Below are 15,055 nucleotides of genomic sequence, written 5' to 3' on the forward strand. Positions count from 1 at the left end.
GAGCGCGTTTTGCTGTCGAGCCGACTTGTAGAACAGAAGCTGCGTCGGCACCGTGCATGGCATCGTGGCTTACTCGGAACGCACACGCGAGTGCTATTTATTCAGCGGAATAATTCTTGGTCTATGGTTGCGACTTTATTGGCAGCCCCAAGATCGAGCTGCGCATGCTCTGACGCTCCGGCGATGCGATTGCCGGTGATAGACGCCCCCAAACCCGAGACTTTGGCGCAGTTTGGCGCAATTTTTGTCGATATTATCAGGATGGCGCAGTAAATACAATTTGGCGCACTTTGGCGCAGTTGGCGCAGGAGTGGAATCACTGCATTTGATTTTTCTTAACTAAATATAGTATCTGATGATCCTGAGGCAAAATAAAGTTAGCAATTTAAAACTCAAATCGACCACCCCATACTATGCGATTTTGAACATCGCTGACAGCATATTATCTGGAGATGAAACTCCCCGACATGTCTAACTGCAACTTTTGTGCTCGTCTATTACAAGTGCAACACAGATGAAACTTTCCACTTTCCACTTGAATCTTTAAATCAGGAGAGTTCGCTTCAGATTAAGTGCAAATAGATCGTGCCGTGCCAGCCTACCAACAACAGCCGCAACTTCTTATCGCTTTCCATAACGCTTCTCTTCCCGTTCAGCTTCTAAGCCAGGGGTCTCAAACCCACCTCAGCAAGCGGGCCGCAGTCATGCAATTTAGTCCCGCAAGGGCCGGGACAGGAAAAAAAAAAAAAAGGACGGGGTGGGGGAAAGGCAGGAACAAGATGTAAACTAGTGCCGCCATTTGAAAGAAGGCATTTGCCATATCTCGTATTTGGGTCATTTCTGAAGGGAATTTGACGTGAGAATTCGAAAAACATATCAATACCGATCTCCAGAATGACCGAAATCTGGAGACCCCGATTTTGAACTATGCTTTTTCTTTCACGGTTATGTTTCAGCTCATGGTGACCACATGGGGTGCCTCACGAGAAAAAGTGCTTGAGAACAGTCACATCTGTGTATCTTGATTACCTGAATAAATTAAGGGTTATTAATCACAATAGGCGACAAAATAATACGGGTACCATTTAGCGATAAAACTTTATTCCTTGCGAAGGACAAAATAAGGGCTAAATTTCTAAACACGTTGACTTGATACCTCACAACGCAGCTGTGAAAAGAGCAGAAATGCGCACTTTAACTTTTGTGCGGAGGCGATCCTCATGGTTGATCGCAGCTCTTCATCCTCGGACTTGCCCACCTTCAGCAAGGAGAACAGTTGTTTGCACAAGTAGGTACTTCCAAAGAGTCAGTGAACCTAACAACTTGACCTCGCACCAGGCAATGGGGTGCCGCTAGCTAAAGGTCCGCGGGCCGCGTGTTTGAGACCCCTGTTCTAAGCGAAAGTCTGACGTCGGCTATGTCAGCTTGTCAGCCTTGCGGCTTGCTTACGACACACTAGCCTTGCGACATTGCAAGTTCACAACAGTGGTGGCAGTTTATAGCAAGTAGTGGGTGTCACTGTACATAGCCTGCCCGTACAACAGAGTGCTGGGGCGACTGCTCTAACAAGGGGCCGACGCGGCCTTGAGCCCTTAAATGACATTTCATTCGTTGTCTCACGTCCCCTCCACAACTCCACATCGTCATACCACGATATGGAAGCCCACTTGCGCATGCAGTGTGTTGTCTCTTAGTCGTAAGCTGGAATGGCACGGTTGAAGAAGGGCGTGTTCCCATGGTACCACGGCCTAATTAATTGCATTGGTGCGGAGACAAGGCAAAGTCTGTAGACTGACTAATCCCTTCCTTGGGAAGAAGGCTTGCACGACGGTAGAAGATGTGGCACAACACCAGTCAAAGAGTACACCAGCGACTGTGCACTGGAGGTACGACGACGCCGCACTTCACTACGTTAAAAAAATATGCACCATGGTCGCGTGAAAGGCAAGCGGGAGCTCTTCGCGACTCACGTGGTCGCCCATCCACTTAGCAGGATGTGCTGTGTATGTGTGTGTTCAATGCCGTGGAATGTTTACAGAAGGAATGCCTGCTATTCCCTCTGCAGTTCCCTCGTAAACGTAACGAGTTACCATTACAGTCCCACCGATCTTCAACGGAAAGGTGGCATTCCTCCGCTCCCCCAAAAAAAGGAACTTCCTTAGTTCCCCCCAAAAAAGGAACTAGTTCCAGGAAAGTCGTTCCTTCGAACGGCATTCCGTACAACACTGCCGTCAGGTTCCATGTGGAGTATTACTACTTGTTCTCTCAGCATGGAGAACAATAGGTTGGCATATTACACAGTCCATTTAGCAATTGGATAAAATTTATTAGCAAGCTGGTTGCTGGTTTTGAGATGTATGTCACAATGTTAGTATTGCAACAGGGTACACTATGGAGGCAAAAAGAATGTGCACAGCTGTAAATACGCTATCTGTTTAGATATTCATCATCAAAAGTTTGTATTAACTTCAATTCTGAAAAAATAGCACACAATCAGCAATGAAAGCACTGTCCATGTTATTCTAGGTACCATCCCTACCTCGTACCGCTCACACTAACAACCTGCTCATGTATTCAATCAGACACACATTTGTGTCACAAGTGAACATATACCGCCGAGAAGCAGGATGGCTCAAAGATGATGAAGTGACAGCTGTAAGACCAGCTGCAAGGCCTTGAAGAAATGTGCAGGGAAACAGTTTGCATATCAAGAGCTAGCAGTATGAAAACGACACAGACAAAGAGGAGGAACTAACAGAACAGACAAAGCACTGTTGTGTTAGTTCCTCTACTTTGTTTGGTTTCTATACTCTTCTGTCTTGACATGTATCAGCAAGTTGCTTTTCCAAGTTTTCAAATACTCCACTATTCTCAAAGATTTATTGCAGGTCACGCACAGAAAAAAAAAAGCCAACGATGATATCTTTCTTGAAATGAGGGTAGGCTTAAACAATAATGTTATCACTTGTTTCCTCGGTCCACACAGACAACTTACGAACAATTCACTACTTCTCTAATTGCTATTAAATCTGAATTAACACACTCTTAATGCTAACTTCTGCACTAAAATAAAAAAGCCAAGCTCAAGTATATAATACGCCATGGTCACACTTATCTACTACCTGTGGAAGTAGCATGCAGCAACAAGGTGCACTCACAAGAGGTGCAGTAGGAAGCCTGGATGTGGCGGTGGCGGAGGAGGTGTGGCAGCCACCAAAGGAGCACGCCAGCGGCGACCAGAGCTACGTCGACCCTGAACCAGGCGCCGTGGATGCACCTATTGGAAATGAACATCCAAAAAATGAGACACAGGGGCATTTACTAAATTTTGCCAAATGGAGAAACCCATAATAACAACAGCGGGCACGCGAACCAAGAGGCCAGTTAATTAGCACAAGAATAGGGGGTGTTATTTGTAGTCATTAAGTGAAGTGGAACTACAAGAGAGAGGAAAAATGAAATAAAGTGGATGAAAAAACAGCTCACTGGCAGTGGGGAGTGAACTTATAACCATGTTATGGTTACAACACTCTGCCAACTGATCTACAGCAGCGGTCGTTCCCATTGTCCATTTTCTTGGTTATTTCTATATGACTGTGCTGTATCGACGTTCAGTGCAATTGTTAGCAGTAGACATCTGATGCTGTTGAAAATCCTCATTCACCTTTTTATTCTGTATCTTTCCTTCTTTTTTCTTACTAAGCTTGCGCCTTATTTGACTAAAGCACATGCATCGAACAACAAACATTTGAATGCTCTCTTGTACTCAGCCAGGCTAGACAGCCACCATTCCTCTCACTAGTTCGCTGCCTCGGCTGTCACACTTTGCAGCAGCATCAATTTATTATTGATGCATTACAAATGCAACACGGGTAGCTGCAGTGGTATTAGTGACTTCAGCTATGCACAGGCAGCAGTTTGCAGTCTTCACAGCGCTGCACTTTCATTGCAGCGTGCTGTGCAGGCTGACACAGTGAGAGAGGGATCAAGGTGAACTACTGCCTTGTGCTCAGTGATGCAAAAGGACAATGCATCCAATACTGTGGTACATGTAACATGAAAGATGTCACCTACTAGCATTGGTGCAATCTTGGGAGGCAAAAAAAGCAAATCCGACACGGCAAGGCTCCCATAGCAGGCCCTAGGGCCTCTGACCTGGCTATGTGCTGCTTGATCACAAGACAATAGCATTCATTTTGCAGCACGTTAGCCATTACCTTTGATTATATCACCAGTTTCACAACAATATAAACAAAGCCAAGTAGAAAGTGGAACTAAAAGACTATCACATTAAAAAATACTGTTTTATCATAATGTCATCTGTTATGTGAGCACAACACTGCAATCTAAAATTTCTAAATTTCTAAAGCTGTGCACCCAAATGGCCACATAATTGCAGTAAAAGACAATAAAGTCCTGGATGACAAAAATGGAGTAGCCATGCCACTGCTACTTTAAATGCATATCTCAATTACCCATATGTGGAAACAAGCACCACATAAGTGAACTGGGACAAGTGAACTGGGATGTCCTTTTCGCGCTGTTACATGATGAATGAGTCAAGCTTAAGTCCTGCACACTGCCAAGCCATTCATAGGTTGCTGTAGTTAAAAGAAAAATCTCTACTCTCAATATGTTCATTATGCTCATGGTTTACTGCACCCACAGACTGTACTGCGGCTTCTCTGTACTGCAGTTAAAGTAGTATGTACAAGTTCAATGCAAGCACTCAACTATTCAAGAAACAGACTAGGATTTGTTAGCACAATGTGGATATGGGCTTCTTCGTAAGCTCCAAATCGGGATGTTACGAGCATAAATTCTGGGTTACTTTTCTCCACAATACTATGCATGTTAACCCTTTGTATGACAGCGGGACACATACGTCCCACTTTTCCGTTTGCAGGAAAAATTTTCTCCCACATCACCCGTTGCAATAAGCACAACGATAAGTCACTCATATCTTACCCAAGTCTTCGTATCCTCGAAGAATAATCTTTTAACACACTTTCGAATGGCGGAAGTGGTGTTACAGTGACATTGAACTTCAATCAATTTTTCATGATAGCTTCTGAATTTTCTTCTTCTACAGATCGAAAGAACCTACCAATCAAAATAACGGATAATTTCCTCTTTTCCTGCTTTTTCAGAGAGGTGATTTTAGCTTCCAGTCATCACATGTTTTTGTAAACTTGCGGAATAACTTGACCGATAAATGCATCGAAACAATCCTCTACGATATTGCCACGCTCATTCTTCAGCGCAATTGCGGATATTGGTGCGTGGAAATGTTTTTCTTGACATCATATACCTCTTGAGAAGTAGGCACATATTCAGGGACAACAGCTGTACTCAATAATTTCGACAGCCAAAGCAAGGACAGGCAAATGGACAAAAAAATGGTTGGTGCATGCGGTGAAGTAAGCTTTACAGGAACAGACCACAGCGCTATGACGGCTCACAAGAGGCGCAGGTGTAGGTGGTGTTCTACTGCTAAAATGAGATCCCCACAACTTTCCTCAGCGCACCTTGAGAAGCGATACTCTGTGCCACTTGCTTCGGCCATTTCATCCCAAATACCCGTTGATCTCGAGATGGCGCCTTCTCGAGGTGGTGCCTTCATGAGACAATGGAACAGTGTTTTCCCACTTTTTGAAAACACTCTCATGAGCCGGTGGGACATATATGTCCCACTTTTTCTCAGTAAACTACTGGCTTGATTTTAATTAAATTTGTTTTATACTACTATTTCTTTGTAGCTTATATCAATATACCACAGCCGGTTTTTATATGATCGTATCAAAAATTTAGGCAAACCCACAAAGGGTTAATATAAGGTCAGTGAGTATTTCATCCAAATGTTAGTGCTAAAAGTAGCCTTAGTATTTCCTGTGAACTTGCACACATAATAATGCAATCAGTGGTGTTGGCAAGCCTGGGGGGAAAACAAAAGCACCATGCATATGAAGTCCGACTGAGGGGCCATGGTGGTCACGGTGTCTGGCAGGAGGTGAGAGATCGGTGGTGATGGTGAGTGGGTGCCTGGTGCTGCGTGATGATTCATCTGAGGTGACAGGCCTCCATAGGCACCACCATTTCGCCGCTGCTCGGCAAGCAGCTCTAGGTCTGGCTCCTGCGACTGCAAACAGCACAGGCAAGTGCTTTTTACAGTATAAGTTTACATAGGCACAAAACTGGCATGCTTATGATAGACTACTTCAGAGAGAACAAGAAGAACAGTACTTTTACGTGGCAGTCAAGGATACAGCTGCTGGAAATTAACACCATAACCAATTGACTTGACAACACAACTGCATTAACAATGAATTGTCAAACATTCACCAAGACATTTAGCCAATCGCTTTCAAAATCTTACAGATGAGTCAGCTGGGCATCACTCACACTCGCAACAATGGTCCATGATTAAAATGACAGACAGGAAATGGCACGGTTCCTGCCGATTGTTTTGTACCTTTTGAATAAAATTCCTTCACAAAGACCTTTTCGGTTAGATACACCAATTTGACCTTTCAGAGCTTCCAGAATGAATACTTTCTCACAGCTCTTAAGCTAGTAATTACTACTGCCTGGTAGAAGCTACTCCTACCCTATACCTGTGAATCCTCTAATCGCATTGCTCCCTCCTATTCAACTAGCACATCTTGTTTCCCATCTTTTAGGCTGGCATATATCAATAACCCAATGACGTAGTGGAACAACCATTTGACCTTCCAGCGCAGATCTTTGTGCAGGCAAAAGGCCGATTTGGCACAGCAATAAGCACCTTCTAGCACTGTGTCAAATGTATATCAATACACCGTATGGTCTCAAGATGAACAAAAACAGCAAATATAGCAGAGTAAGTTGTATGTGTAACAATGTGGCATTCCATATAAAAATTGCCAGGCTATTTCTCTTCAGTTTGTGCAAGGTTATAATGAAGGTCTTCACTAAAGCAAATGATTAACCAGTAACTAACCTCTCTGTCCTTCCTCCTTTTTTATATCCTCCTATCCAACGAGTGGTTCAGTACAGGCATTATAAGGTACATCCAAAGTGGCACCTTTAGAACTACACTAAATAATATGCGACCACAGCTGCTTTCCGATTCAACAGCCTCCCCATCACAACAGCACGAGGAATACATAACCGCAATACAACACTGAAATTTCAGCAAAAGAGCAATCCAACAAATGATGATATAGTGCACATTGGTTTTAGCATTCTTTCTGCCTCTTCATGCAGCCTGCCCAATTTAACTGGAACAGTTTGGTTAATGACATGATGAACAATGGAGCATTTGTGGGCCTTACCAAAACAGGAGCTATGAGAGGTGCCATAGTACGTAGAGGGAAAGCACTCATTACAGTAGGTGCTCCGTTAATATTTCCTTGAAGTCCAGACTAGTGCCCGTACATTTCTATGAGACCAAACTTTCAATATTTTGATCCTGCAATCAGCCTTCATCAGATAATTCGAACTTGGCTGGTCATGATGCAAGCTCCCTACTCCTGTAAGGGTAATGGTTCAATGGCAGCAGCATTCGACTTTACTATGTTTAACGTGTTGAATCCATGTCATCTTCCATAGATATCATCCATTTTTTTACCTCCCCCAAAAAGATCTTAACATGATGATGTCAGCTCACACTGAGATGTTTCTGCATTACTTTGATTTCAGTGCGTGCCCCCTTTTTTTCCCCTTCAAGATGACCTGTCCAAAAATTTCTCAGGCAGTGCAACCTGATACAAAACAAGAACAGTGTTCAAACAACAGTGTTTTGAACAGTGTTCAAAACAAGAACTACTATGTCAAAGCATTCCAACTGTGCTGCCATAGATGGAGAGTTGCCACAATATGAAGATAGTGACATGCTGCTTTCAGTCCGATTACAAGTGCACTGCCAAAAAATAAAATAGCATTGCATGACAAACTACCAAAGTGATCAGTCTGGTGTGGGCCACCATTCTGTTTAAGAATGAGGAGTGTCAAATGTAGGACATCAAATGTACCATAGACCATGCAAAGGATAATATGTTTTGTTCTTCATAGCGATAAAATATTGCACAAGTGTGATGATGGTGGACGAGTAAATAAAGTTTCATTTTGTAAAGACAAAATTCGCTGGCTTCATTGCTTTCGTATTACTAGTATCGGGGACATGCTATGTTTTTCTCACTGAAAATCAGGTGCGCATTCAACTTCCACATTGTTTAGGCACTCCAATATCATTTCGATGTTAATTTTCTACTTTGAACCCTTAAAATATTGGTGCATATTTGATTTGGGGATGACACACTATCGAAGTGGACCCCCCTTGCACATGCACAGTCACCGTTTCAACCTTCTTTTGCCATGCCGCTACAGAAAGACAACCTGTCCAACCAAATCCGCCTTTTCCATTTCCCTGTGTTTCCCCCTGCCGTTTTGATACAGTTTCGTTAGGGGCCAGGACAACCGGTATTGCCAGAAAGAAAGCCTCAGAGACCAAGAGGCACTTCGTGACTTTTTCACAAGGAAAAGGGCGCATGCGATGTGGCATCGTGAAAGAGGCGGATTGTCGCTATCCACTGCCCATCCATCTTTTTGCAGGTGCTAGTGCAGTCTGCAGATTTCATTTTATCTGCCTTTTGTACTTATGCTCATGTATTTATACTTGCATTTCTCATAGGCTTGCGCACATGGGGGGCAGAGGCCCTGGGCACAACCCCCATAATTGAAAGGGGCCGCCATGTCAGCCGTATACCTTTACTCAGTCGGACCCGTCCAGCTATTGCTAAAAGAGCAGGGTTACGGCCATGCAGGTTTTTGATGATAATGGCGGCTCAGGACTCCTGATGTTGCATTCCAGGAACTGTTTACTTCCCACCTTTACTCCCAGAAAGCTGCTGGGGACCAAAGGCTGGCTGTTCTGGAAGCATGTGATCACTCAATTTTAATTTTTGCATCATTTGCAAAGCTTCTTTTCTTTCAAACTCTACCAATATGGGGGGTGGGGGGAGCAGAGCAGTGAAGCTTGCCCCCCCCCCCCTCCCCCAACGGAGAACCCTGCGCACACCTATGCTTGCGGTGATGTATTTGCAACATAGTTCTCCTGTGCAATATATAACTTTGTTGTTCAATGTGTACTGATGTATCCCCACCCTTATGTAAAGTGAAGTGTTAGGATTGGGACAAAGTGTGTTGCATTTTCTTTTTCTGCCTCTCCTAATCTGATGCACCAGATGATAATTCAGTCCCTTCAGGGTCGAATTAACAACTGCATTAACCTTAACCACTCTTTCATGTGCAGCAGAATCCCACAACCAACAAGCCACTAAGGTGTACCGCAGCAATGACATTGAAAAAGGGACTAACATTTCAAAGCAGCAGTGAACAAATAAATCCCCACCTGCGACAAAAGTGTGGCGTGTTGTGGAGCCCTCTGGTGGGCGGCCAATGGTGCAGCAGCAGCCATCATCTGGGTTGGGTGGATGAAGGCTGGCGCAGCAAACTGGTGGTGATGGAAGCAGCAACCACAGGGTGCCACATGGTGGTGGCCAGAGGCAGCAAGCAGAGGTGTGGCAAAGAAGGAAGGTGTGAAAAGTGGCAGGTGGTAGTGAGGTGCCGCAGCAGCTCCCCCCGCAGCACCAGCTGCCCCCAGGGGGCCCCCACTGCTAGCCATGCTGCTGCTCGTGCTGCACACAGCAAAAGGCTGTGTGGGCACAGCCGAGGCCAGGGTCACAGGCACCTGCACACAGAATGGCACCATGCTTACGATACCACACTATTAAAAAAAAAAAGACTGACTGGTTTCCTTAAAACGTTACAAAATCCACGAAATTGACCAAAGGGTGAAAAGGGGTCGTGAGGGACATTAGCGGAGGGCTCTGAACGAATTTATCTTGACCAAGACAAAAGACCATTCCAGAGCCCGAAAAAAAAACTCACTTTCCGATACGCAGAAGAATGCCACAACCACAGAGTCACAGAAACAGGACACAGAAAAATACCAGACTGAGCTATACAAGTACTCCTCAAATAGTGCACAGGTTACTTCTATAAATTAGGTGTCTTTTTTAGGCGAGTCAGATCCAGGAACGGAAACCAAGCTAAATTTGGTGGTAACATGGAACCACATTTAGGCTTCTTTCATATTAAAGACACTTCAAATAAAAGCTAGCCAAGTACCTATTAAAACATCCACCCAAAAAATTAGTGTTAATGAAAAATCAAGTCAGATCCTGGATCCGTTTGAAGGAAAGTGGGCCAGATTCACTTTTAACGAATGGACGTGCTCCGAGAACACCTCGTGACCAAAACAACCAACACAGCTGCCTCCAGTATGTTTCATGCTTCACCTTTTGTTCCAAGGTGGTGCACTTAAAATAACGATAGTGCAGATGAAGTCCGTTCCAAGAACAACAAGAATACTAATCAGCATACACCACTTCCCAAGTGCATGCCCAAGAAAGATCTATAGTGCGTTCTTGCGAATGAAAAATCAACAAAGAGCGTATTGTTTTCATTTTCATCTTTAGCACACCAGGTCCTGTGAAGTGACGAAGGACTACAGAAAATTGACGACTTTTCTCATCCTAAAAAGAATGTTAAGAGCGAAGAACATCTGCGTAGTTAATTTTGTCGCAGAGCATTGCAAAATCACTGCCGGTGCTCAAACCAAACTTTACCTCTGTAAATACCAGCTATATCAGGTTAGCTACTATTTAACTGCAATGCAGGCTTGAGGTACGTTGATGACATGAATGCACTTGACGAAAAATTGTTGGAGAAGGCTAAATTATATTGGCAGTAGCAAACAAATGCATTCTTCTCAATCCAGCTTTTGAAGCGGATCTGGATCTGTCTAAAAACAATTCCCCATATCAAGGTTTAATATGCAGACTGAGCACATTTTAGTCCTTTGAATGTGAAATAAATTGTCAATGTCGCAACAAATGTGCTTTACCCGACGTCACAAGGTAACACACCAATGTAGAATTTCAAGGCACGAAAAGCTTTTCCACTCAACTGCAAGAGGATTGGAAGTTTCACTTCTCTGTAGACAAAGCTCATGTGAACCAAATATCACACTGTGCGCAGCAAAAAATTTGCAATCCTGTACCAAAATCTGTCAAAAATCGCTTGCTCTCTGCTACGTAATGTAGTCATCAGGTACAAAGCAAGTGGGCCCAACAGGCATTTCTTGATAACTGGAACATTTTCAGAAATACCAGTAATTTTTTATTTATTTTGATGCAGTGGAATATATCTGCAATCTTGAACATACAGAAGTATATCATCTCTGCTCTTCTGACAGTGGTTAACACTCGCATGTTAATGTTTTGTTTTCATCTAATCATGTGAGGCATTTTTCCAAGACCCCTTGTGCATTATATACTGTACATTAAACTCGGTAGCTTTAAAAGTTAGTTTGCAAACATTTAGTTCAGAAACATTATATGAAATATCCATGCCTAATACGAAAGTAGATGCCTGAAGAACATGTGCCAGTGGTTTGCTTAAACTCCAGCGACAATTTTGAGATAGCTGATGCTAATTTGACATAAGCCATTGCGCCATCAAAGGTGACAAGACTGTGTTCTTGTCACCATAAACTATGTTTCATATACCACTATGGCATGACAATCTAGGATGCAGCCCAAAAAACCCACCACACAATGTTACATCCTTATCTTTCTGCTTAATGCAATGCAAATGTGTTTTTATCACAAAAATGAGGAGGTGGCCAATTTTTCCACGTACGTGGAGGACCTGGGTCTCACATCCAACAGAGACATTTAAAGAAAAAACATTTTTCATGTTGGTAACAAGAACAGACTTAAAAAAAAGATTATGCCCTACAACTGCCTTTGTGTCTCAGGAGTATGTGTGTTCTCTTTCAAGCACTCCATGCCAGAATCTAACACTAGCCTTGTAACAAGTATGCCAAGACAGTACTCACCAGTGCATATCATTGCCCCTTAGACCATGTGTACTCTGTGCGCCTCTTTTATATCGTGCCTTCTAGCTATTTGAACGTGCTATTTGAATTTGGGTACCACCCACAGGGAAAGTTCATGATGACCCAAACCATTCCTCAGCACATACTAGAGTAGCTCAGCCAGAGTGAAGAACTGGAGTGCAAGCATACATTGCAGCCACATCATACGCACTACAGCTGCGCATAGTTGCATGCCGCGGCAATAGCACAGAGTAGATACCACAGTCAGCATGGCATTTATAATGACAAGCACTCACCAGCTGAATGTCACATGCTCCAATAGGTTCCTGAGGGTGGGGTACAGCTAAACCTCAATGTAACGAACATTTATACACCAAAATTCTCAAATATAACGAAGCATTTATCTTTTTATTACTTCATCCCTACAGAACACCATGTAATATAACCAAGGGCATTTGTCCACGGTTTCAATATAGTGAAATTTCACTGCTGCTGCAAAGGATAAACAAGACAAACTGAACCTTCAGCTGGTGCCAGTAGTCAAATGATTTTTTTGAACACATGTTTCAGATTTTGCACTGCGCAATGGGGAGCAGCCACCAAAGAAAAGCACAGCCTTCTCCGGCAGTGGTTGGAGGACAAGGCAGAATATGAGTGCTCTCCTCCTCGCCTATGGAGTGGGGGAGACAGCTCACACATGCGAGCATCACAGTGCATTGTAGTGCACACTCTGCAACTGGCTTAGTTATGTATTTCACACCACCCATGCCATGCATCAGCCCTGATTTCATGTTTTTGTTACCACTGCATATTAAAGGGGCCCTGCAACACTTTTCCAAGTAACCATCGAATGCCTTCAATAAAGGAGTTTATTGCCTCATGAATCGACCGTCGCAAAAATTTTAGAATCCGTCAAGTACGAGCGGAGTTAGAGATTTGTCACACATTGTAATTGCTTTCTCTCTTCTCTCTTCCCGACGAGAGCACAAGCAGGGAGGGATGGCACGGGAGAAAGAAGTAATGTCACGCATGCGTCATTACCTTGAGCACTCTTTTTTTGTTTCTTCGAACGCACGGCTTTCAGTGTCATCGCGAGTGCACGTGCACGTGGCGACCTCGGTAGCTATGCAGCTCACGATGCTCAAATCAGCCAATGGCCATGAATTTGGGTATATGGCGCGGTCATTTGGGTATATGGCATCATTTGTTGAAAGAAAAGAGAACGGTTCCTAGTGACTTAGAAAATGAATTGTAAATTCCAGGCCGCGTGCTGCGCTATAATGTTTGGTTCGCGTGTTCTCAGAAGCCTAGACTAGTTTTGCAGGGGCCCTTTAAGTGACAAACATAAGTAGTAGCCAAAGAGGCTGCAGTGCAAATGCAACTATCTCTCGCTTATCTTGAAAGTAATCTCAATCGTTCAGGAAATGGATGTCGCCAACAATGCATCGGGGTGTAGCATAAAACACCAGTTCTTATCACTCATCCAACAAGAGCACAAAGCTGCTTTTCTAAATACTTTGTGTAATATGAAACTTGAACAGTGCATTCTGTAAATCACAGCGTTATAGCCAGAGAAGAAGTTCAATGTGCTGTTTTGCAAGTGTGGTTCTGCATCAACTTGCAGGTTATTCAGTTGCATGGCACCCAAGATATTGTCACGAGCACGGAATCTCAGAGGCCATGCAAGATTAGGCTAGGTTAGATTACCTTAGGTTAGGTAGCTCTGGCTTTAGCCAATGGTACCCAAATGCTCTCGGGACAATGAAAGCAGCCCAAACCCATCACCCGATTCAGACAATTGGTGCATGCTATTGGGAGCAATGGAGGACCACAGTCATTGAAACTGGAATATATGCACAGGATCCAAAAACTGTGAGCATCCCCAGCCCAACAAACCTGTGTCAAGTCGAAGACAAAGCTGGGTGCCTGTGGGAAAGCTTGCACAGGGCTGGCAGCACTGAGCAAGGTGCCCATTGATGGCTCCCAGGCCACGCGCACACCACTGGTGGCCCCAGTGCGGGAAGGCGCTTGTTGTCCGCCTGCAGCACCGGCACCTCCATGGTGGTGATGATGGCCCACATGATGGTGGTGAGCCATGGGATGATGCAGATGTGGCTGGAAGTTGCGTTGCTGCTCAGGTGATGGAGGACTTGGCCGCCAGCCATGCTGTGACACAGCTGGTGGTGGCGGTGGTGGCGGTGGTGGTGGCGGTGGCTCACGGTACCGAGGCCGGCGCATACTGGGACTGTGAATGCATGTGCTCCAAATGAATGTGCTCTCTGAAGTGCAGTTTAGTGCCACAGAGTCACACCTAACCACATCTAGGTCACAGGTACAGCAGTTCTCTTTCCATCTTCCTTTCTCTATTTTTTCCCTCCCCTTCCCCCTGTGTCACCTCCCCGCCTTTCCTTTGCCTTTCTCTCTCAGCCATTCAAGGATTTCAGTTTTGTTAAAGGGGGACACTGGTCTTTCAAGATGTAAAATCATGAAAAAATCGGTTTTTCTAAAACAGCATTTTTGTAACATACAGGCATTGCGCTAAGTACTGACCAAGTTTCTTACGCCTTGGATTGATTTTTCGGCCACAGCATCAATTTATACCACAAAAACAGGCTATATTCTAAATGAAAAAAAAAAAGCACAAAAATGGAGCTGTTGATGCTATGAGGCTGTTGAATGATGTATGCTGCAGCAGTACTCATGCAGGTTATATCCCTGGTGGCTACTAATCATCTAACAAAAAAATTTTAACATTTTGTGTTGCATGAGGTTCAAAATCGGCATTATTTGCTTTTCTGCATTTTCTCAAAACCTGAGTTTGACTCTTTGCAACCTTTCAGGAGTGGTCTTTCAGTAATAAAAGCACCTAGAATTGTAATTCATGTTGACACTACTGAGCCACATGAGTATTGCCCACAGGGGTAGCAGCAGATTTCAGCGGTCATTTCAGCTTGGGGTTCATTAACGTCCACCTAAATAAATACGCAGGTGTTCTCATTTTGCCCCCATCTAAATGCGGCCACTGTGGTTAGGAAATCGAACCCACACCTTCGAGCTTAAAAACATAGTACTTTGCCTGCTAAGACGCCTGCTTACAGCAGGTAAAATGCT

At 44.0% G+C, this 15,055-nt stretch overlaps 1 protein-coding gene across 1 annotated transcript in view; it reads right to left on the minus strand.

Annotated features, from left to right (window-relative positions):
* Positions 1–15,055, minus strand: part of LOC119383245 (RING finger protein 44) — a 148,573-nt gene that overhangs the window by 22,429 nt on the left and 111,089 nt on the right. The window contains exons 5-8 of the mRNA XM_037651300.1: positions 13,841–14,189; positions 9,392–9,730; positions 5,957–6,139; positions 3,159–3,277 (exon numbers count right to left, since the gene is read on the minus strand). Of these exons, the coding sequence (XP_037507228.1) occupies positions 3,159–3,277; positions 5,957–6,139; positions 9,392–9,730; positions 13,841–14,189 (990 nt within the window). The remainder of the gene's footprint in view (positions 1–3,158; positions 3,278–5,956; positions 6,140–9,391; positions 9,731–13,840; positions 14,190–15,055) is intronic.

The sequence above is a fragment of the Rhipicephalus sanguineus genome, chromosome 1 (genome assembly GCF_013339695.2).
Source record: "Rhipicephalus sanguineus isolate Rsan-2018 chromosome 1, BIME_Rsan_1.4, whole genome shotgun sequence".
Classification (NCBI taxonomy): Eukaryota; Metazoa; Arthropoda; class Arachnida; order Ixodida; family Ixodidae; genus Rhipicephalus; species Rhipicephalus sanguineus.